The sequence below is a fragment of the Hypanus sabinus genome, chromosome 24, assembly GCF_030144855.1.
Source record: "Hypanus sabinus isolate sHypSab1 chromosome 24, sHypSab1.hap1, whole genome shotgun sequence".
Lineage (NCBI taxonomy): Eukaryota > Metazoa > Chordata > Chondrichthyes > Myliobatiformes > Dasyatidae > Hypanus > Hypanus sabinus.
The window spans coordinates 880,728-905,746 of NC_082729.1; the positions used below are offsets into that span (position 1 = coordinate 880,728).

Sequence of the window (25,019 nt, forward strand, 5' to 3'; positions counted from 1 at the left end):
ATACTAAGCAAAAAATCAAACAACGCAGGGTAAGATGTTAATATCCCTTGTGCCTATGGGGTTGTGAGACTGCCTTGACATTGGGAGTGGCACAGGGTTAACATATAGGGGTTTTCAAGTGAGCACCCTCCTTCCTCGATGTTTCATCGATTAGCCCACTACTTCTCTGGAGGGCTCGACAATGACTTCTGGTGTCCTGGAGTCAGCCCACCCCCCCCCCCCCCCCCACTTCCCATTGTGTCTTTCCACTCTCTTGATTCTCTCTTGGAGCCCAGGAGAGTGTGCCTGTAGAATTAGGTAGTAATCCCTGGTGCCCATGTGCTAGTCAGGGCAGGAATAGGATGAAAGTACAGATGAATGAGTGGCTGAGGAAATGGTGTGGGGGGTGGGCAGAGTTACAGTTTCTTGGACCATTGGAACCTTTTCTGGGGCAGGGGTGACCTGTACAAGAGGGATGGATTGCACCTAAGCTGGAGGGCAACCAATAACCTGGCCAGGAGGTTGGCTAGAGCTCCTTGGGAGGGTCTAAACTTGTTTGGCAGGGGAATTGGGAACAGAGCACCAGGTCAGAAAGTGGAGCAATGGAGAGGAAGGTAGATGTATGGCCAGTAAAAACAGGCAGGAGCAAAGTAATAGATCTGATGGGATGGATAGATTTACAGTAAGTGAGTGTGTTTTAATACTAGGAGTATTATGATGAACTTAGAACATAGACCTACGATGGAACTATGATTTTGTGGCCATTACAGAGACTTGATTGAGAGAGGGTCAGGAATGGGTCCTTAATGTTCCAGGGTTTTGATGTTTTAGAAATGACAGAAAGAGGTAAAAGAGGTAGGGGAGTTGCAATACTGATCAGGGACAAATATCACAGTTGCACCCAGAGGGACATAATGGAGGACTCATTAACTGAGACGATATGGGTGGAACTCAGAAACAGGAAGGATGCAGTCTTTGATGGGATTGTAGTACAGACCCCCCCATCCCCCATCAGCCACTAGGACATTCAGGAACAGATACGCAGGCAGAGTAAGGAAATGTGTAAAAGAATAGTGTTGATGTCATGGGGAAATTCAACTTCACTGATATAAACTGGGATCTTCTTAATTCAAGAGGTTTAGATGGTACAGAATTTGTTATAAGGGTTTCTTAAATCAATGTGTAGATGGTCCCATAAGACTGCACTGCATCTGGTGTTGAGCAACAGTCCATAAGACCACAAGATATAGGAGCAGAATTGGGCCATTTGGCTCATCGGGTCTGCTCCACCATTTGATCATGGCTGATCCATTTTCCTCTCAGCTCTAATCCCTTGCCTTCTCTCTGCATCCCTTCATGCCCTGATGAATCAAGAATCTATCAACGTCTGCCTTAACTGCACCCAATGATCTGACCTCCACATCTGCCTGTGGAAATGAATTCCACAGATTCACCTCTAAAGAAATTCCTACTTATCTCTGTTCTAAATAGACGTCCCTGTATTTTGAGTTTGCGCCCTTGAGCCCTTGACTCCTCCATCATAGGAAACATTCTCTCCACATCCACTTTGTCTAGGTCTTACAACATTTAATGGGTTTCAATGAGGTCACTCCACATTCTTCTAAATCCCAGCAAGGACAGACCTAGAGCCATGAAATGCTCCTCATGTGATAAGCCTTTCATTTCTGGAATCATTTTAATGAAACTCATTTCAATCCTCTCTAAGGCCCAAAACTGTTTGAAATGAGTACTCCTGCTTGAGTACTGTTGGGGGGGGTGGGGGGAAAGGGCCTACCTGGGGGAAGCAACAGTGGCCGTGCCTCTGGCACAGATTCTGGCCCTGTGGCTCAGAAGGGTAGGGAAAGGAAGAGGAAGGCAGTAGTGATAGGGGACTCTGTAGTCAGGGGTTCAGACAGGTGATTCTGTGGACGCAGGAAAGAAACTCAGATGCCTCCCAGGTACCAGGGTCCGGGATGTTTCTGATCGTGTCCAAGATATCCTGCAGTGGGTGGGAGAACAGCCAGAGGTCGTGATACATATTGGTACCAATGACATAGGTAGGAAAAGGGAAGAGGTCCTGAAAGAAGACAACAGGGAGTTAGGAAGGAAATTGAAAAGCAGGACCTCAAAGGTAGTAATCTCAGGATTACTGTCTGTACCATGCGACAGTGAGAATAGGAATAGAATGAGGTGGAGGATAAATGTGTGGCTGAGGGATTGGAGCAGGGGACAGAGATTCAGATTTCTGGATCATTGTGACCTCTTTTGGGACAGGTGTGATCTGTACAAGCAGTATGGGTTGCACTTGAATCCGAGGGGGACCAATATTCTGGCAGGGAGGTTTGCTTAGGACATTGGGGAGAGTTTAAACTAGAATTGCTGGGGCATGGGAACCAAACTGAAGAGACGGAGGAAGAGGCAGTTAGCTCACAAATAATGAATGCTTGGAGACAGTGTGAGAGGGAGGATAGGCAGGTGATAGAGAAGGGATGTGCTCAGACCAATGGCTTAAGATGTGTCAATTTAAATGCATCATGAACAAAGCGGATGAGCTTAGAGCGTGGATCAGTACTTGGAGCTATGATGTGGGCATTACAGAAACTTGGATGGCTCAGGGGGAGGAATGATTACTTAGAGTGCCAGGCTTTAGATGTTTCAGAAAGGACAGGGAGGAAGGCAAATGAGGTGGGGACGTGGCTCTGCTGATCAGAGATAGTGACAAGGCTGCAGAAAGGAGGAAGTCATGGAGGGATTGTCAACTGAGTCTCTGTGGGTGGAAGTTAGGAACAGGAAGGAGTTAATTTCTAGGTGTTTTTTATAGGACACCCAATAGTAACAGGGACATCGAGGAGCAGATAGGTAGACTGATTCTGGAAAAATGTAATAACAGGGTTGTTATAGTGAGAGATTTTAATTTTCCAAATATTAATTGGCATCTCCTTCGAGCAAGGGGTTTAGATGGGATGGGGTTTGTTAGGTGTGTTCAGGAAGGTTTCCTGATACAATATATAGATAAGCCTACAAGAAAAGAGACTGTACTTGATGTGGTAATGGGAAATGAACCTGGTCAGGTGTCAGGTCTCTCAGAGAATTTTGGAGATAGTGATCACAGTTCTATCTCCTTTACCATAGCATTGGATAGCGATAGGAACAGACAAGTTAGGAAAGCGTTTAATTGGAGTAAGGGGAAATATGAGGCTATCAGGCAGGAACTTGGAAGCATAAATTGTTAACAGGTGTTCTCAGGGAAATGTATGGCAGAAAAGTGGCAAATGTTTAGGGGATATTTGTGTGATGTTCTGCATAGGTACGTTCCAATGAGACAGGGAAAGGATGGTAGGGTACAGGAACAGTGGTGTACAAATGCTGTTGAAAATCTGGTAAAGAAGAAAAGAAAAGCTTACGAAAGGTTAATAAAAATAGGCAATGATAGAGATCTAGAAGATTATAAGGCTAGCAGGAAGGAGCTTAAGAATGAAGTTAGGAGAGCCAGAAGGGGCCATGAGAAAGCCTTGGCAGACAGGATTAAAGAAAACCCCAAGGCATTCTACAAGAATGTGAAGAGTAAGAGGATAAGACGTCAGAGAATAGGACTAATCAAGTGTGACAGTGGAAAAGTGTGTATGAAGCTGGAGGAGATAGCAGAGGTACTTAATGAATACTTTGCTTCAGTATTCACTATGGAAAAGGATCTTGGCGATTACAGGGATGACTTACAATGGATTGAAAAGCTTGAGCATATAGACATTAAGAAAAAGGATGTGCTGGAGCTTTTGGAAAGCATCATTGTATAAGTCACCGGGAACGGATGAGATGTACCCCAGGCTATTGTGCGAGACAAGGGAGGAGAATGCTGTGCCACTGGCAATGATCTTTGCATCATCAATGGGGATGGGAGAGGTTTCAGAGGGTTTGAGGGTTGTGGATGTTGTTCCCTTATTTTAGAAAGGGAGTAGAGATAGGCCAGGAAATTATAGACCAGTGAGTCTTATTTCAGTGGTTGGTACATTGATTGAAAAGATCCTGAGGGGCAGGTTTTATGAACATTTGGAGAGGCATAATATGATTAGGAATAGTCAGCATGGCTTTGTCAAAGGCAGGTTGTGCCTTATGAGCCTGTTTGCATTTTTTGAGGATGTGACTAAACATGTTGATGAAGATAGAGCAGTAGATGTATATGGATGTATGGATGTATATGTTATGTATATGGATTTCAGCAAGGTATTTGATAAGGTACCCCATGCAAGGTTTATTGAGAATGTAAGGAGGCATGGGATCCAAGGAGACCTTGTTTTGTGGATCCAGAACTGGCTTGCCCACAAAAGGCAAAGAGTCGTTGTAAGCTTATCATATTCTGCATGGAGGTTGGAGACCAGTGGTGTGCCTCAGGGATCTGTTCTGGGACCTCATCTCTTTGAGATTTTTATAAATGACCTGGATGAGGAAGTGGGGAGATGGATTAGTAAATTTGCTGATGACACAAAGGTTGAAGGTGTTGTGGATAGTGTAGAGGGCTGTCAGAGGTTACAGCGGGACATTGATAGTATGCAAAACTGGGCTGAGAAGTGGCAGATGGAGTTCAACCCAGGTAAGTGTGAGGTGGTTCATTTTGGTAGGTGAAATATGATGGTAGAATATAGTATTAATGGTAAGACTCTTGGCAGTGTGGAGGATCAGAGGGATCTTGGGGTCCAAGTCCATAGGATGCTCAAAGCAGCTGTGCAGGTTGACGCTGTGGTTAAGAAGGCATATGGTGGGATTGAGTTTAAGAACCAAGAGGTAATGTTACAGCTATATAGGACCCTGGTTGCAACTTGTTCCAAATGTCATTCCCACAGGTGTTATCTTTTCTCTGCTATAGGCTCTTACTAGGATATTTGCAGGCTTCATCTGAAATGCCATTCCAACTCATTTTGTGGAAAGACTGAAATAGTTGAGTCAGTCCCCAATTCCATTTTAATTAATTTTCCATTCACTTCCGGAAGCACTTACATTCACAGTGATGAAGTGTTCTGAGAGGGTTGGTGATGAAATATAACAGCTCCTGCCTGAGAATTTAGAACTTAGACCCGCTCCAGTTTACATACCGGAGCAGATGCCATCTCACTGGCTCATCAATCAACCCTGGAATATCTGGACATCAAAGATGCATATATCAGGATGGTCTTTATCGACTACAGCTCAGCCTTCAGTACTGTAACTGACAGACTGGACACTCATAGGGGACTTTAACTGACAGACTGGACACTCATGGGTGACTTCAACTTACAGACAGACAGCGTCGGGAATTGTACCTGAGCTGCTGCTATTGTAAAGTGTTGTGCTAACCACTACACTACCATGCCATGTCAAGATTTTAACCTAAAGTCTGGGCAAATCAAAGTTATTAGAAACATAGAAAACCTACAGCACAATACAGGCCCTTCAGCCCACAAAGTTGTGCCGAACGTGTTCTTACCTAAGAAATTACCTAGGGTTACCCATTGCCCTCTGTACTCCATGTACCTGCCCCTTAAAAGACCCTTATCGTATCCGCCTCCACCACCATCTCTGGCAGCCCATTCCAAGCACTCATCACTCTCTGTGTAAAAAACTTATTCCTGACGTCTCCTCTGTACCTGCTTCCAAGCACCTTAAAACTGCGTCCTCTCATGCTAGCCATTTCAGCCCTGGGAAAAAGCCTCTGATTATCTACATGAGCAATGCCTCTCATCATCTTACACACCTCTATCAGGTCACCTCTCATCCTCCGTCACTCCAAGGAAAAAAGACTGAGTTCACTCAACCTATTCTTATAGGGTATGTTCCCCAATCCAGGCAACATCCTTGTAAATCTCCTCTGCACCCTTTCTATGGTTTCCGCATCCTTCCTGTAGTGAGGTGACCAGAAGTAAGTACAGTACTGTACTCCGTGGGCTCTGACCAGGGTCCTTTATAGCTGCAACATTACCTCTTGGTTCTTAAACTCAATCCCATGATTGATGAAGGCCAATGCACTGTATGCCTTCTTAACCACAGAGTCAACCTGCGCAGCAGCTTTAAGTGTCCTATGGACTCGGAGCCCAAGATCCCTCTGATCCTCCACACTGCCAAGAGTCTTACCATTAATACTATACTCTGCCATCATATTTGACCTACCTAAATGAACCACTTCACACTTATTTGGATTGAACTCCACCTGCCACTTCTCAGCCCAGTTTTACATCCTATCAATGTCCATCTATAACCTCTGACAGCCCTCCACACTGACAACACCCCCAACCTTTGTGTCATCAGCAAGTTTACTAACCCATCTCTCCACTTCCTCATCCAGGTCATTTATAAACATCACAAAGAGTAAGGGTCCCAGAACACATTCCTGAGGCACACCACTGGTCACCGAACTCCATGCAGAATATGACCCGTCCACAACCGCTCTTTGCCTTCTGTGGGCAATCAGTTCTGGATTCACAAAGCAATGTCCCTTTGGATCCCATGCCTCCTTACATTCTCAATAAGCCTTGCATGGGATACCTTGTTAAATGCCTTGCTGAAATCCATATACACTACACCTTATTGCAATAAGGTAGAGGATGAATTTATGAAATATTTTCAAGACAATGTTCTGGAACAATATGCTGATGAACCAAATGGTCAATAACTCCCAGAGTAGTGTACAGTATGTAGATCCTCTGAAATGATCCCTCCCATCTGTCAAGGAAGCAGGTGATCCTTGCCACAGTTTAACCACATCCCCCTTTGGAGACAATTCTGTGACAGAACTGGTAATTCCCTTTACACAGTTCAATGCCTGTCAGAAGGTAAAACACTCCATTCAAAGCTGCTTCATTCATCTGTGTTAGTGACCAACCCCAACAGTGGCTTCAGCCTAACCCTAACCCAGGTCACATTACCTGTGCTTCACTTATGAGGGATTGGACCTGAGACTCAAAATCTGGACTGGATCCTGGGATACTTGTCTGCCTAAACCTTGAGTCTGAAACAAACAATGCAGATGTTCTGTTGTTTGAGTCTGAATCAAGCACTGGAATCTGAAACCATGCACAACAGTCGGAACATCACAGGGCAATCAACTTATTTTGCAGAACTTCATTGTAGTATTTTCTCAACAAATGCTGGATAAGAGCTCAACATTTAGACAAGAATGTAAGAGAATCGAGACTGAGCATTTAATTTAGGTATAAAACTGAATACAAAGGTAAATATGGGTGTAGGCTTGTCACAGAGATGGAAGCTGCTATTTGTCGCACTTTTCTCATGCTGGCACACACTAGAGCAATGCAATAGCTTCACTGCCCAGTCCCTTCCCCAAATAATTATAAATAGTCTATTTAGCATGTATTTACACAGTTCTGTCTTGAAGGCCACAGTGGAACCTGCCTCCACCACAGCTAAGTTCCAGATCCCAACCACACTCAGTGTTTAAAGCAAAATTACTTCTGTTCCTTTTCCTCTTCATTTTACAGCTGAGACCTCTGATCCTCAGCCCCAACATCCATTTCCTCTTTGTTACTGACCCCCATCATTTGAGGCACTTCCATCAAATCTTCCTTCGGACTTTCTTTCAAGAACATAGCCTCAGCCTCTTCGATTTTTCTGTGATGATAGCACCTCAGCCGATTGGACCTGGCCTTCCTCACCTGTGACTAGAATGCATTACACCAGCTGAAGCCAGACCAGTGTTTTATAAGTGCTCAACATGACTTTATAAATCAGCCATAATTGAATGGATAAACCTCGTGCTGATCTTGGGGTGGGGATGTCTGGAACTCAGCAGGTCAGGAGGACAGGCTGCATCTATGGAAAAGAATACAGTCGACATTTTGGGCCGAGACCCTTCATCAGGTCTGAAGAAAATAAGATGAGGAGTCAGAGTAAGAAGGTGGGGGGGGGGGGAAGGTGGGGAGGAAGAAACACAAGGTGATGGTGAAACCAGGGAGGGGGAGGGGTGAAGTAAAGAGCTGGGAAGACGATTGGTGAAAATAGATAAAGGGCTCGAGGAGGGGGCATCTGATAGGAGAGGACCACTGGGCCATTGGGAGATTCCATTTTCTCTGGCAGACTGTAGGTGCAAAGTGGTCTCTCAATCTATGTCGGGTCTCACCAATTATACAAGAAGCCTGACTCCACAGAGGCTGCCTGATCTGCTGAAAATTTCCAACATTCTCTGCATTTATCTTGGGTTTTTAGCACTTGCAGTAACTTTGCTCTTTAATAAGGTTACACCTAAGTGTTTTGCTGATTTCTATACAAGTAATAATTATCTATTTTTAAATAAAATGACTACTACAATGGCATGACAAATTCACATAATTCCACACAGTCTATTCCTTTATCCAAGTTAATGAATTATACCAATTCCTCTGTTTCATCCTTCGTGTCAGAATCTGTTCAGTGTTACTGCTGCCTTACGGGTTGGAACACTCTCAGCAGATTCACAGTCATTTCCTTTGCATCAGTGAGCTGGCGAAACAGGCGTTACAGTACCCATCACATTTAGCATTCCCAAAGTGCTCGCACCCGTGAGTTCGACAGACGTGTTTTCCCAGCTTTAGCTGGAGATGATCTGGTGAAGATGAATTGTGAGTCTGTAACTTCTGCAAGTGACTGTTTTCCTTCAGTTCCAGCACAATGGGCTCCCTTGTGGCTCTGTCCGATGCCTCCTGTTTATCGGCTGACTTGGTGCTGGGAGATCGTGGTAAAACTGCACTCTGAAATAACAACATTTGTTCAATCATCACAGATTCTTTTGTATGATTAAGTCTGCACATTTGCATCGTCAGTCCAGCCACAAATCTGTCAATGTTCTGAACACAGCATTGGGAAGAGATTTGAGAATAATTCTGCATTTATTTTTTTGAAGAGGTTACAATTCATGACATTCATCACAATATAAGCGAAAACTCCAGCAAACTATCAGGTCAGCGTTAAAGGTTGTTGCCTGTCGTCTACCATCACTGCAGGACTTGTAAATGCCCAGCTCAAAGAAATGGGCAGGAAAAACCATTGAGGACACTACCCACCCAGCAAACTGTCTTTTACAAAAGCTCTTTCCTAGAAAGCACCACACAAAAACTTCACGCCATCTTAAAAGTTTCTTACCCCAGCCAGCTAATCTGATCGACCATTCCGGTTAGCTAACCCCCCTCTATCCATTACCCCTGTCACTGCACTGCTCTGTAAACACTTTCTATAAAGCTGCTTACATTGTAAACACATGCTGGTATTTATGCACATTTTATTCCATATCCCTACTTTAAACTCTAACTTATTTTAAAAACATCCTTTATTCTTTTTATATGTTGAATGTCACACTCCGATCAATACACCACAATAAATTCCTAATACATGTAAATGCAGATAGTGAATAAATTTGATCTGTGACCCTTTGCTTTGTCCAAAGGGGGATGTCACTTTGGATGTACCAACTGTTTAATTAAGGCCTTGTTAATGGAACTGCTGCTCTGAAATTTCTGTCACAGCAGTAAAATTAAAAGTCATACTTTATGATTACAAAATCCAGGAACAAAATGTTAATTACAAGATGCACAAACTGCAGCAGTCTGGTCTGTTTCAGTCAGGAAAATCTAAGGGTGGTGTTGTAGTAGATCCCTGCAGGTGATTTCATAGACTGCAGAACCTCTGCCTCTGTGTAAATAAATGCCCTAGACGATACAATTTTGACAGGATCTCTCCATAAAGCAGCATGGGGTCCACATGGTTAATGGTAGTGGTCCATGGCATAAAATAGGTTGGGAACTCTGCCCTAAAGTCATGCTAACTAATTTGATGGAACGTTGAAGAGGTGACAATGTGTGCCAATGAGAACAGTGCGGCTGATTCCACTGGTACTTAGGCTGAGATTCTTCCAACATCGAAGGATTATATGAATAAACACTTGAACCACCAAGGCTATGGACCACGTGCTGGAAATTGGGTTAGCATGGGTATGGTGGGGCTGAAGGGCCAGTGTCTGGACTGTATCACCCTTGTGGAAATTACAATAAAGGCATTAGTGTAGTCATGGAGAACTTTAATCTACATATAGATTTCTCAAAACAATGAGCAGTAATACTCTGGAGGATGACACCAGCAGTGTGTGTCTGATGTCTGTGGACTGACAGGTTGAGGAACTGACAGCAGAGTGAAAAATCCTTCGATGTGCATTGAGAAAGGAATGATTAACAATCTCGTTCCTGATTCCCCGTGGAAGAGTGATCAAACAACAGCTGAATTTTCACTAAGGTGGGGAGTAAAGGTTCAGGATAACAATCTCGTTCCCAAATCCCCAGGGGAGAATGACCAGAACACAGTGGGATTTTCATAGTGGGGAGTAAATATTCAGGATAACAACCTCATTTCTGATGTCCAAGGGACAGTCACCAGACAGCAGTGAGATTTTCATGGTGGGGAGTAAATGTTCTAACAATCTCATTTCCAAATCCCCAGGGGAGAGTGACTAGACAGCAGTGGGATTTTCATGGTGGGGAGTAATGATGCAGGATGAGCTTGAGGGTCTTGAATCTGAACAAAGGAAAGTTCACAGGTGTGGGGTGTAAGCTGGTCTGGCTCTGTTGGTCTGTAAAATCTTTCTCATGAGAATCGATTGAATTAAAAAAATAAATAGATCAAATGTAGCCTACCTGGGACAACATTATCAGGAAAGAGGGCTCAAGTGCTTTTACAAAGGAAATGAGGTTTTGTGTTAGGTCCAAGGAGATGGATAAAATGGCAGCAAAGGCTGAAGTCTGTGAATTTGGTGGCGTTCAGATTCAGCAAGCAAGTTAAATGATTGAGGAGGAAGAAAGTGGAGTGAGAACAAGCTTGGTGGTGGTGGGGACATAAAAACAAGCTTTCAAACAATCAACCTGTGAAGAGAAATGACAGGGGTTGGTCACACCCTCCTTTCCCAGGGTAGGGGAATATAGAGGGCAAAGTTTTAAAGTAAGAGTGGGAAGATTTAAAGGGAAGCTGAAAGGAAGTTTTTTTGTAAAGAGAGAGTGGTGGGTCTATGGAACGAGCTGCCAGAGGAAGTGGTGGGGTGGGGGGGGGGGGGTACAGTTACACCATTGGATGGGAGCACAGATAGGAAAGGTTTGGTGGGACATGTTGGCATAAGGGCTTGGCTCAGGTAAATATTTTGATTGGGTTGGGTGAGATGGGCTGAACAACTTGGTTCTGTGCTGTATGACTCTGATTCTGTGACAAGATGGGTTCCCTACAGTCTGAATAGGGTTTCATTTCCTGGTGAGCTCAAAGCCTTCTATGCTCGAAAGATGGCGGCACCTTCATGAACTTCATGAACCCCCCCCCCCCCCCCCGATGATCCTGCAGTTTCAGTCTTTGAGGCAAATGTGAGAGCATCCTTCGTGAGGGTGAACCCATGAAAAAATTCAGCCCAGACAGGGTACCTAGCCAAGTATTAAAGACCTGTGTTGATCAACTGGCTGGAGTGTTCACTGAGATCTTTAACTTCTCACTTCAACAGTCTGAAGTACCCTTCTGCTTCTAGCAGGGGTCAATAATACCAGTGCCACAGAAGGAAATTGTAACCTGCCTCAATGACTATCATCCAGTTGCACTTAATCCACTGTGATGAAGTGCTTTGAAAGGTTGCTGATAAAACATATCAACTCCTGCCTGAGAGGTGACTTGGATCCACTCCAATTACCTACAGGTCCATAGCAGATGCCACTTCATCGACTCTTCACTCAACCCTGGAACACCTGCACAGTGAAGATACATACATCAAGATGCTCCCATTGACTACAGCTCAGCATTCAATACTATCATCCCCTCAAAACTAATCAATAAGCTCCAAGACTTTGGCCTCAGTACCTCCTTGTGCAACTGGATCCTCGATTTCCTCAGTTGCAGATCCCAATCATTGGCCACAACTCCATCAACTCCACCATCTCCATCAACACAAGGCTGTGTGCTGAGCCCCCTGCCCTACTCACTTTTTACTTATGACTATGAGGCTATGCACAGCTCCAATGCCATATTTCAGTTTGCCCATCAGCAAACATCACTCCCCACCAATAAACACATCTACATGAAATGCTGTCACAGGAAAGCAGCATCCATCATCAGGAACCCCCATCACCCAGGTCATGTTCTCTTCCCACTGCTGCCTTCAGAAAGATGGTACAAGAGCCTCAGGACCCACACCACCAGGTTCAGAAGCAGTTATTACCCCTCAACCATCAGGTTCTTGAACCAAAGGGGATAACTGCACTTAATTTCTCTTGCCCTATCACTGAACTGTTTCCACAACCTATGGACTCACTTTCAAGGACAGCTTCATCTCATGTTCTTGATGTTTATTGGTTATTTATTATTATTATTATTTCTTTCTTTCTGTATTTGCACAGTTTGTTTCTTTGTAAATTAGTTGTCCACCCAGTCAGTGCAGTCTTTCACTGATTCTATTATGGCTAGTGGATTTACTGTGAATGCATGTAAGAAAATGAATCTCAGGGTTGTATATAGTGTCATATAGGTACTTTGATAATAAGTTTACTTTGAACTTTGGAATTATGAAAAGCAGTTAACAATTACAATAAAATACATATGATTCTATCTTCACCAGGGGGACACAGACTCCCAGGTATGTTGGGGAACGGGTGAGAAGAACTGAGACATATCAGTGTGAGTAAAATACCCCTAAGTGCCTGAGCATTTGCATCCCAGCCGACTGAAGGAAGGGGCCTTGGAAACAGTAGATTCACCAGTGGCCACCAATACGTTCTGGGCCAGTTGTTCCAGACTGAAGGTGGCAGAAGTTAGCCCAGTATTTAGACAAGAAAATGAAAACCAGGGGATTACAGACCTGTCCACCTGACCTCAGTTAGAACCCACTCCAACAGTGGTTCTCAACCTTTTTTATGCCATGGAGCCTTTTCATTAACTGAGGAGTCCGTGGACACCAGGCTGTGAACCTCTGCTCCAGAATAAAACACAACTGGTCACCTGACCATTGGATCATAAGGACCATGAGACGTAGGAGCAGAATTAGGCCATTTGGCCCATCAAGTCTGCTCCACCATTCAATCATGGCTGATTTACTATCCCTCTCAATCCTTCTCCCCATAACCTTTGATGCCCTGACTAAACAAGAAACTATCAACCTCCACTTTAAGTATACCCAGTGACTTGACCTCCACAGCCATCTGTGGCAATGAATTCCACAGATTCACCACCCTTGGCTAAAGAAATTCATCCTCATCTCCTCTACTCTGAGGCTGTGCCTCCTGATCCTTGATTCCTACCACTATAGGAAGTATCCTCTCCACATGCACTCTACCTAGACCTTTCAATATTCAACAGGTTTTAATGAAATAACCCCTCATCTTCTAAATTCCAGCAAGTAAAGGCCCAGAGCCAACAAGCTCTCTGGAATCATCACCGTGAACCTGCTCTGGATCGTCTCCAATCTCAGCACTTCTCCTACATTAACCTTTTCATTTTTGGAATTGTCACCGTGAACCTGCTCTGGACCCTCTCCAAACCCAGCGCTCCTTTTCTTAGCTAAAGTGCCCAAGGGGCCCCAAGTTGCCCACAATAGTCCAAGGGCAGTCTGGTCAATGCCTTAAAAAGATTCAGCATTTCATCCTTGCTTTTGTATTTTAGTCCTCTTAAAATGAATGCTAACATTACGTTTCCCTTACTTACCATTGATTAAACCTACAAGTTAATCTTTAGGGAATCCTGCACAATGACTCCTAGGTCCTTCTGCATCTCTGAATTATCTCCCCATTTAGAAAATAGTCTAAACCTTTATTCCTTGTATCAAAGTGTAAGAGCATGCACTTCCCGACACTATATTCTACCTGACACTTGTTTTGCCCATTTTCCTAATCTGTCTAAGTCTTCCTGCAGACAAAACTACTTCCTCAATACTACCTGCCACTTCACCTATCTTCGTATAATCTGCAAACTTGCCCATAAAGCCATCATTGACATATAATGTGAAAAGAACCGGCCCTAACACTGACTCCTGAGGAACACCACTAGTCACTGGCAGCCAATTGAAAACTCATCTTTGCCTCCTGCCAGTCAGCCAACTTCCTATCCATGCTAATATCTCTCCTGTAATACCACAGGCTTTTATTTTGTTAAGCAGCCCCATGTGCAGCACCTTGTCAAAGGGCTTCGGAAAACCCAAGTACATAACATCTACTGATTCTCTTTTGTCTATCCTGCTTGTTATCTCTTGGGAAAGGGCAAAATAATATCAAATGAAACAATGTGAGAAAATGTGAATTTAGTCATTTTGGAACAAGTAAAATGATTACTTTTGAGAAATATTGTAGAAAGATGCAGTATAATGGGATTTATGGATCTGTGTGCATGAAACCAGAAAGCTAGGAGACAATTACAGAGGTAATGGGGAGGCTAACGCGGTATTCTCTGTGAATTATCTAGCAGATTTCCCTGCCCCCCCCCCACACAATGAAAGAACTTAAAGTACCGCAGGTCTACTCTATCAGCAAGTTGCTTGTTGGCGGAGAAGCTGAAGGAGCTGGACAGTGAGGATCGTATTGCTGCCTGTGTCAGAGAGGCATCGGAGGAGTTCGTGCGCAAAGGTGACGTGTAGTTTAACAGGAAGTGATCATCACAGTCGCTTTTCTTGTCATCGAGAGACCCTGTTGGACATTGTTAATGTGGAATGCTGCAAGTCCGATTCACTGATTTATTGGCAGCTCTCCAGCCTTAGTCAGAGCAAGGACTAGGTTTCAACCTGTGGTGTACCTGATTACAGCTGCCCAGGGGAGGGGCATTGGAGTCAGTGTGCTCCACTGGAGGTAGTGTGGCACAGCAGCCAAATGGAGTCGGTGCTGCCCCCGCCATATTCACTCGGCAAAAGACAAGCGGGATTGTGTTCAACTGTAGACTGCTGCAACATTCATGGACTCGGGGACTTGGGCTTTTTTCTTTGTGACTGTATTTTACTGATATTTTACATGTACTTGCTCTCTTATATGTGCCTTGTACTGTGTGTAGACTGTTGGCACTGCACCTTGGCCCGGGGAATTGCTGTTCCATTTGGCTCTATTCATGGGTACTCATGCATGGTTGAAAGACAATCAAATGTGAACTTGAAGAATTGTCACTTACCCAGGCATGCTGGTCTGCTGGAGAACAGCTAGCCATGTGGAACCTGTGTGAGTATTTCGCTTGTGCACTGATGTAGCACTTGTCACAATACCCACAATGGGTTGGATTGGCAAGCATCCTACAGTCTGAAGTACGACATATAGACATGTTTCGGAGATGAGATGAAATCTGAGCCAGTTGTCTCTGAGGGGCTGAGGGTGAGAGGTCACCATGCCCTGGATCTCGTGGGGAGGAAGCTCCTAGGAAGAGAACATCTTAGTATTAGTCTCTCAAATGTGCAAACAGGCAAAGACTGTGGCACAAATTCCCATCAATAGACCAGCTTGTGTTGCAATGTGTAAACGGGGTTACCTATGGACATGCACACTGACCACCCTGAGCATCACATACTGGGCAATCACAGCCTGAGCCCAGCTGCAGAGCAACAGACTGTGGCATCTTCGTGCATTTCCTCATTTGAGGGTTGTATATTGAGGGAATCAAGAGACAAGGATTTAGGGCAGGATTTAGTGGGGAAAAGGCACAACTGTGATGCACTGACTGGGACAGCATATAGGAGGGGCCGAATGGCCTCTGTTTCCTGCATTCACTGAAGAGGAGTTGGGGCAATACATAGGTAGATGGGATAGTATAAGATCAAGATTCCCACATCTCTCTGAGCACTGACAGATTTCTTCAGTTCAGAGCTTTCCTCTTTTGAGCAAAAGAGGGTGAGAGGTGACTTGATAGAGGTGTACAAGATGATAAAAAATGCAGATCGAGTGGATAGCCAGAGACTTCTTCCCAGGGTGGAAATGGCTAAGGTAATTTTAAGGAGATTGGACGGTAGGTGGAATTCATTGTCAGGGTAGTGGGAGAGGTAGAGACAGTAGGGAGATTAAGAAATTCTTCGATAGGTATGTAGATGAAAGAAAAATGGAGGGCCATGACTGAGGAAAGAGTTAAAATGATCTTAGAGTAGGTTCAAATGTCAGCACAGTATGGTGGGCTGAAAGGCCTGTATTGTTCTCTAATTATACTGTATGTTCTATATTCTAATCTACTTCGACTTGCCCATTTCCAAACCTAGAGCTTTCTCCTATTTGCATATTTTCACGAGAAATTTCTTTAAGAACATTCATCACAGTTTGGATTTCCAAATGGACATGAATTTCTGTAAAACATAGGACCAGGGGAGATTTACTATGCCCTATACTATAGTCATGGTGGACCTGCCTCATCTTAGTCGGTACCGGTTCGCCACTTCCTCGTTACATACCATTAGTGGGCCCATCTGCACACCCTCCCTCCATAGATTCACTGTCCTCTATGAGGAGTTCTGGGATGCCAGTCTTAAAGAACCATCTATGGCAATGAATTCCACAGATCTGTTCCCCCCCCCCCCCCACATCTCTAGCTAAAGGGATCATCCTCATCTCTGTCCTAAAGGGATATCCTTCTATTCTGAGGGTTGTGCCCTCTGGTCCTAGACTCGCCCACTACAGGAAATATCTTCTCCACATCTACTCTATCGAAGCCTTTCGATATTTGCTAGATTTCAATGAGATTCCCCCTTCATTCTTCCAAACACCAGCAAGTATGGGCCCAGAGCTCCCAGATGGACTACAGACCAGGAATTTGAAACATGTAGCTAAAGAGATTGTGGAGGCATTAGCTATGATCTTTCAAGAATCACTAGATTCTGGAATAGTTACTGAGGACTGGAAATTGCAAATGTTACTCTACTCTTAGGAAGGCAGACAAAAGACAGGAAACTATAGGTCAGTTAGAATGACTTCAGTGGTTGGGAAGATGTTGGAGTCCATTATTAAGGATGATAAAATAGGATGTAGTCAGCATGGTTTCCTCAAGGGGAAATCTTGCCTGACAAATCTGTTGGAATTCTTTGAAAAAATAACAAGCAGGATAGACAAAGGAGAATTGGTTGATGTTGTGTATTTGATTTTCAGAAGGCCTTTGACAGGGTACCACACATGCTGATTAACAAGATAACAGCCCATGGTATAACAGGAAAGATACGAGCATGGACAGAAGATTGGCTGGCAGGCAGGAGGCAAAGGGTGGGAATAAAGGGAGCTTTTTCTGACTCATTTTCAGTGATTTGCTATTTTTCTTGTTATATGCTGATGATCTGGATGATGGCATTGAAGGCTTGTGACCAAGTCTGCAGATGATACAAAGATAGATGGAGGGGCAGATAGAGTTGAGGAAGCAGGGAGTCTGCAAAAGGACTTAGTTAGATTGGGGGAATGGGCAAAGAATTAACAGACAGGATATAGTGTACGGAAGTGTATGGCTATGCAGTTTTGTAGAAAGAATAAAGGTCTAAATGGGGAGAAAATTCAGAAATCAGAGGTGTAAAGGGATTTGGAAGTCCTAGACTAGGATTCTCTAAAGGTTTAATTTGCAGGTTGAGTTGGTGGTGAGGAAGGCAAATGCAATGTCAACGTTCATTTCAAGAGGACTAGAATATAAGAATAGTGATGCAATGCTAAGACTTGAAAGGCGTTATGTCAGATGACTTTTGGAGTATTATGACCAATTAATTTCAGGCCACATATTCAAGGGAGGACATGCTTATGTCAGAGAAGGTCAAGAGGAGCTTTATGAGAATTATCCCAGGAATGAAAAAGTTAGTATAATGAGGAGCTTTTGATGGCTCTGGGCCTGTGCTCACTGGGGTTTAGAAGAATGGGGGAGGGTGGATCTCATTGAAACCTATTGAAAGGCATAGATAGAGTGGGTGTTAAGAGAATATTTCCTTTGGTGGGGGAGTCTAGGACCAGTCTCAGAATACAAGGAAATCCTTTTAGAACAGAGATGAGGAGGAGGAATTTCTTTAGCCAGAGGGTGGTGAATCTGTGGAATTCATTGCCATAGATGGTTGTGGAGGCCAAGTCATTGGGTATATTTAAAATGATAGGGTCTTCTTTAGTAAGGGCACTAAAGGTTACAGGGGGAAGGCTGGAGAATGGGATTGAGAGGGAAAAAAAATCAGCCATGGTCAAATGGCAGAACAGAATGAATGACCTAACTCTGCTCCTTCACCTTATGTTCTTATGGTAAATCTAAAGATGTTCAGGCGACATATTTAGGCAAAGTATAAGCAAGGAAAGTGTACAACATTTTTCATCAGGCACCATGGTAGCTAACAGTTAGTGTGTAACTGTTACAGTTCAGGTCATTCCAGAGTTCAGAGTTCAATTCCAGTGCTGTTCTAAGGAGTCACTGTATGTATTCCCTATGGAATGCGTGGATTTTCTCCAGGTGTTCCGGTTTCCTCCCACAGTCTAAAGACGTATCAGATAGGTTAATTGATCATTGTAAATTGTCCCATGATTCGGTTAGGACTAATAGGGGTTGTTGGGGGTTACAGTGTAGTTCGAAAGGCCAAAAAGACCTACTCCACACTGTATTGCTAAATGAGTAGATAAATATTCACAAAGGAAGCCGACTTTATTATTGGAGAATTCAGTGAAGGGCGAGTTTAGACCCGATGAAGGGTCTCAACCAGGAACACCAACCACCCCTTTACCTCTACCATTGCTGGTTCCCTCACTCAGTTCACCCTGCAGTTTGTTTCTTTTTTCATTAAGATATTGCCCGGGTTAGAATATTTCTATTCTGAGGAGAAATTGCAGAGTCTGGGTCTATTCTCCCTGGAGTGGAGGAGGTTAAGAGTGTGCATGATGAATGTGTATAAAGTTATAAGGAGTTTAGAGGTAAACCATCCCCATATCATATCAGAGGTAAGTACAACCAAAGGGCACAGATTATGTAGGGGACCTTCCTCATCCAGAGCCCCTAGAACACACTGCGGGAGAGAGAGGGGAAGCTCGGTCACTCACAGCTGTTAAGAAGAGTCTAAACGATCACTTGAACCAATGAGGCACATAGTGCTATAGACCAAGTGCTGGGAGATGGGCTTAATACAGATGGGTGTCCACTGGTCAGCATGGATTAAATGGGCTGAATTGCCTGTTCCCATGCTATATGATTCTATGATTCAAACTACTCACCGATGCTTTCCAAATGCTTGAGGAAGCAGGAAGTGCACAGCCCGGAGCGATCTTCGGCTCCGAAGTACTGACAGCCCGTGGTTTTGCATTTTCCGTGTTCTGTGACCTGACCGACCTGCAACCCCTGACCGTGGACACTGCCTGCCATCTGACCTCCTGTACTGGCCTTGGCAGATTGGTGTGGCTCTGAGGAACTCTGTCCTGATGTTCCCTGTGTCAGGGTGAAAGCATCTGTCCTCTTTAAACACAAGTAACACCAACCAAAATTCCTCACTTCTTGCTTACATTCGCTGCACCTCTGTCCCAACAAATCCATCCTTCCGTTAACCACTTTGCCAGAATTTCCGCTTCTCACTGGAGAATCCATGTGGCTCCTCTTGTGGAAACAGGAGGGACAGAAGCCATGAAAGGCCTCACTGCCAGTGAACGGACACTCAGTATCTTTACACTTTAAAGCATTCATCTCACTGAAGAGAGAGGTCCCAGTTGCAAGTGTTGTTATTTCATCCTTATTAAACTGCTTGTCCACTCCTTCGCCATCTCCCTCCCTCCAGTTGTTGAGGTCTGGAGGCGTTTCCTCACTCTGGAATGCATCTCGACACGTGTGGCAGAACGGTTTGGTAAACTTTGAACAGAAGTATGGACAACCGTGTGTCAAGCATTTCTCCTCCACAATGGACAGGGTGGAGAGGAAATCAAAATCGCCTTCATGCAAGTTCTTCCTTACATTGCCACTGATTTCCTGCCAGGATTTGTACCTATGGTTAACAAGCTGGAAGTAATCCTGAACCAGGTTAAGGTCATCCGGTAAAGGGTTTATCAGCAGTCTAGACAAAAGAAACAGAATTCCAATGATTTGCTGTTTTGAAAGGTCTACAGGTGATTGTAACAGTTCTGGTCATCGAGCATGAAACAAGGTCAGGCTTTTGAGGACTCCATAATCCTGGTTAACTATCAGAATTGTTTCAATAAAGTAGACTGCTACTGCATAGTAGAATATTGATAAGGTTTTTAAGGTGTATGGTGAGTTGGCTATAGTGGTCCTTCTGGTGAATGTTGTTGATGAGGGAGCTCTAAGACTGACAACATTGATTACTCAAAGTTGCTGCCCAAGATGATAGGGTGGTTAAGAAGGCTTATAGTGTGTTGGTCTTCTTTAGACCATAAGACAGGAGCAGAATTAGGCCATTTGGCCCATCGAGTCTGCTCTGCCATTTCATGATGGCTGATCCACTTTCCCTCTCAGCCCCAATCTCCTACCTTCTCCCTGTTGTGTCCTGACCAATCAAGAATCTATCAACCTCTGCCTTAAATATACCCAATGACCTGGCATCCACAGCTACCTGTGGCAACAAATTCCACAGATTCACCACTCTCTAGCTGAAGAAGTTCCTCCTCATCTCTGTTCTAAAAGGACTTCCCTCTATTCTGAGACTCTCCCACCATAGGAAACATCCTCTCCACATCCACCCTATCAAGGCCTTTCAAAATTCGATAGGTTTCAATGAGGTCATCCCTGATTCTTCTGAATTCCATTGAGTAGAAGCCCAGAGCCATCAAACACTCCTCATATGACAAGCCTTTTAGAGGATTAAGTTCAAGATCCATGTGGTAATGTTGCAATTCTATAAAACCACAGTTGGGGTATTGTAAAAAACACAAAATGCTGGCAGAACTCAGCAGGCCAGACAGCATCTATGGGAGGAGGTAGTGATGACGTTTCGGGCCGAAACCCTTCATCAGGAGTGAAGTAACATAGGATGGTCGAGGGGGGATAAGAAGTGGGGGGGAGGGATGAAGTAGAGAGTTGGGAAGTGATAGGCTGGAGGGAAATGGGCTGGGGGAAGGTGGAGAATATGGGAAATAAAAGAGAAAGAAAGATAGGGCTGGGGGGAGATTATAGTGAGGGGGAAAAGAGAGAGAAAGAGAACCAGACTAAAATTATAGATAGGGATGGGGTAAGGGGGGGCAGGGGTATCAACGGAGGTCTGTGAGTTGAATGTTCATGCCGGCAGGTAGAAACAGATGGGGTATTGTGTTCAGTTCTGGTCACCTCATTATAAGAAGGATGCAGAAGGGTGCAGAGGAGATTTAACGGGATGTTGCCTGGATTAGAGAAAATGTCTTATGAAGAAAGGTTGTGGGAGTTAGGGCTCTCAGCTCTGGAATGAAGAAGGATGAGAGGTGACTCAATAGAGGCTAATACAAGGAGCATAATTTTAAGGTGATTGGAGGAAAATACAGAGGGAATGTCAGATGTAAGTTGTTTTTTCTTTACACTGAGTGGTGAGTGTGTGGAACACCCTGTGCTAGAGGCAGATATATTAGGGACATTTAAGAGACTCTGCACCTGGATGACAGTAAACTGAAAGTGGTAACCAGAACAGAGCACCTTATTCCAGATGTGGGCTAGCCAATGTCCTGTAAACTGCAACATGATGTCCTCAATATTACACCCAAAATGCCTGCCTTTGAAAGCAAGTGAGCTACACAAGTTTGTCACTCCCCAGTCCACCTGCATGGTCATTTCCAGGAAGCAACAATTGTTCCTCTGTATGTCAACACTTCAAAGATCTCCACAGTTCGGGGCAAACGACTGGTCAGCATGAGACAACTCAAAATGCATCAGCTCACACGTTTTGGAGATGGTCAATTCCTTGACTATCTTTGTGACCCATAAACCCTGACAGAGACAGTTGGCAGAAAAATTGTTAAAAACGTGAGTACAGTACTGGGTCTGAGTGCAGTCGGGTACAGTACTGGGCTCTGAGTGCAGTCATTGTCAGAACTGAGTACTGAGGGGTTCACAGCTGAAGGAAGCTGGGGGAGTTTTGTGTGTCACTATCCTCTGGGAGAATTTTACCCTCTGCAGATATGTTACATTCGAGGATTTAAAGCTGCTGACTCAGTTATTGCATCAGCATTTTGAAAACTTTATTTTGAAGGAAGCCAGATCTGTAGGTGGGCATTGGTTGTTCAACAGTCTGCTTTTTGTTCCTCAGTGAATCCACTGAACCATTCTGGAACTAACCACTTCCTCAATGCCTCAGTCCCTATGTTCATGTTGTCCACACACAGAACATGGAACAGCCCTTCAGCCCATCATACCCATACTGATCACAATGCCAGTCCTAATGAATCTCTTCTGCTTGACATAGTCCATATTCCTGTATACACTCACATTCAACCTCTTGAACATCAGAATTGCTCATGCCTGCAGCACCATCCCTGGCAGCATGTTCCGGTATCTGTGTTAAAAGACTTACCGCACACTATAACATAAGCACAAGAGATTGTGCAGATGCAGGAACTCTAGGGAAACACACACACAATGCTGGAGGAACTCAGCAGGTCAGGGAAAGCTATGCTGAAGAATATTGCAGTGACCAATACCGTAGACAGTACTCCAAATGGAGCCTCTCCAAGTTGTGGTTAGTTATGAGATATCCTCTCCCATCTGTGAAGAACGTGAACCCACCTGGCTGCATTGACGAATTCAACTCCATTGCAGTCTGGCACGGAAATCTCAATCAGATAATCACTCAGTAGTTGCTTCCCATTGACTTTTTCTGCATCCAAGAGAAAGCGGATTGGAAGCTCCACACTCCCATTCTTGCTTGGTATGGCTAATGGAAAAGCATTAATCTCTGAAGGAGAAAGAATGTGGAGACGTTACAGAAGTATTCCTTGAGGCACATCCGATTGGTAAAGCAAACAAATGTCTGACCACCCTCCTTACTTTCACATTGGGAGGCCTTGAATGCAGCCAGGGTCGGGGGCATTTTTCCACAAGTCTCTCTGCAGGACATTTGAGGACTGGGACTGCTGCATGCTGGCTGCTCCAAGGGAGCAAAGGACTGGGAAAAGCGGCTCCCTGGCCTTCAATGTGGATCATTGGCAGATGACCGGAGAAGTTCTTGAGGCCAGTCAGTGTTAAGAGCACAATGAAATCTAAGTAATGTACCCTGACAAAGTTCAGAATCCTGGTGAACTTTCCTGAGAATTTCAGTGGGGAACTTCGGGAATCACAAGCTGTCATCAGAGAATGGGGGCTTTCTAGCTCACAGATGGGTGGATTTGAGTCAGGTGAGCAGTGGGCTGTAGTGGGAGGGGGGTGGGGAGCTGCCTCGAACCCAGCCAGGACCTGACTTTCTGGGGTGGGATGAAGAGTAGGCAACCAATTGGCTGGCTCCTCCTCATGGAGGGGTTATGGACCTCATGAGTTCTGAGGCAACAGCACCTGAATTCTGTTCTGTCCAAGGGGATTTAATGCAATGACCTTTGTCTTTGATGGGTTACTGTGATAAACATATGCACTTACTCTATCATTTTGAAGTTACAATGGATTCCCATTAATTGAGCTATCGGTTAATCGGAGCAGCCACTTATTTGGGACAACTCTTAAAGAACAAAAGCAAATCAAAAAAATAGCTAGGATTCCCTTTATTTATTTGGGATGCTATGCTGCTAAATTGGAACAGGAGACTTTAACTGAACATTTTCTAACTATCATCAGTTGGGTGCATTATGAGGCCATTAGATACTATGTGATTAGAGCAAACTATTTTTAAATGATGTCAGTTGTGTTCAAAAAGCAGTGATTTTTGTCACTGATAGTTGGTGAAAAATAAGACAATTCAGGATGTTTTGTTCAGTGTAGTTTCAAACAATCAGGCTGAAAGGTGCCAGAAATGCCTGGGAGTGAAAAGGAAACAATTTCTCTACTTCAACAAGTTAGGAGCTACAAAGAATTTGAAGATATCGATAATCATCTTGAAAGTTACAATGAAAATGAAGTTTTGGAGGATGCAATTGTCAAAAGCACTGTTTGAAGGCAGTCTACTATCTGCACTAGGTGTCAAATATATTAGGAACAAATACACAGTACTGTAGTAGTTTTGATAGTGCTATATTTTATTCTGGATTTTATTTAAATATATACTCTGTTACTCAGTTGAATGGTAGTTTGTCTTTTTTTTAAACAATTTCTATGAAACTTCAGTTAATGGGGCAGCTATTTAATTGGGACAAATGTACTGGTCCCGAGTGTCCCAATTAACCAGAACCCACTGTACGTCAGTTTTATTCTAGGCCGTGATACAGACAGAATCCTTGACCTTGTGATAGGAAGCCTGAAAGCTCTGGTCCAAGGATGGCGCAGATCTCTGCAGGAAACTGGGCTCAGTTTGGGACTGTGCCAGATGCAGGGCTACTTTAACAGCATACCTGGTCCTATGTCATTGATGGTGATGAGTGGGGAGAAGGAATGATGCTCATAGCCCAGCAGGACAGGGCAGGTGCAGCACTGCAGAGGAGGCCAATGCAGGGGGAGGTAGATTCCCGCTGGACTCGAGGTCTTCCTGCTTGAAGTACTTTCTAAACTTTTTTCTGAGATTCCTTGTCCAAAAACAAAAGATCACAACGTTACCATGTGAAGGGCTCCTGCATCCTGGAAGACAATGGTTTACAGATGCAATGCAATTGAGTCATAGAAAAATGCAGCACAGAAACTGGCCCTTCAGCCCATCTAGTCTGTGCTGAACCATTTAAACTGCCTAGACCCTTTGACTTGCACCCGGACCACAGCCCTCCATATAAACGACATTGAAATGTCTTCCTGCAGCATAATAACAACAATGTGCATTTGTATTTCCAATGTCTGCTCATGGGATGTGGGGAAACTATAATTTACTGTCCATCCCAAAATACCCTGATGAGTGACCTTCTTGGATCACAGTGGTCCTTTTGGTGAAGGGTATTGGGAGGGAGCTCCAGGTCTGACAACATTGATCCCACAGATTGATAGGGTGGTTGAGAAGGCATATGGTGCAGATCTCTGCAGGAAACTGGGCTCAGTTTGGGACTGTGCCGGGTGATTGGCTACTTGAACAATATACCTGG

The 25,019-nt window shown here is 44.2% G+C and overlaps 1 protein-coding gene across 2 annotated transcripts in view; it reads right to left on the reverse strand.

Moving 5' to 3' along the window:
• Nucleotides 1-7,126: 7,126 nt before the first annotated feature.
• The window catches only part of LOC132380383 (tumor necrosis factor alpha-induced protein 3-like), a 53,213-nt gene continuing 35,320 nt past the window's right edge, over nucleotides 7,127-25,019 (reverse strand). For both annotated transcript variants that reach the window (XM_059949126.1, XM_059949125.1), the window contains exons 4-8: nucleotides 24,345-24,515; nucleotides 22,597-22,765; nucleotides 19,119-19,945; nucleotides 15,100-15,338; nucleotides 7,127-8,690 (exon numbers count right to left, since the gene is read on the reverse strand). In XM_059949126.1, coding sequence (XP_059805109.1) covers nucleotides 8,421-8,690; nucleotides 15,100-15,338; nucleotides 19,119-19,945; nucleotides 22,597-22,765; nucleotides 24,345-24,515 — 1,676 coding nt within the window. In that variant the 3' untranslated portion in view covers nucleotides 7,127-8,420. The remainder of the gene's footprint in view (nucleotides 8,691-15,099; nucleotides 15,339-19,118; nucleotides 19,946-22,596; nucleotides 22,766-24,344; nucleotides 24,516-25,019) is intronic.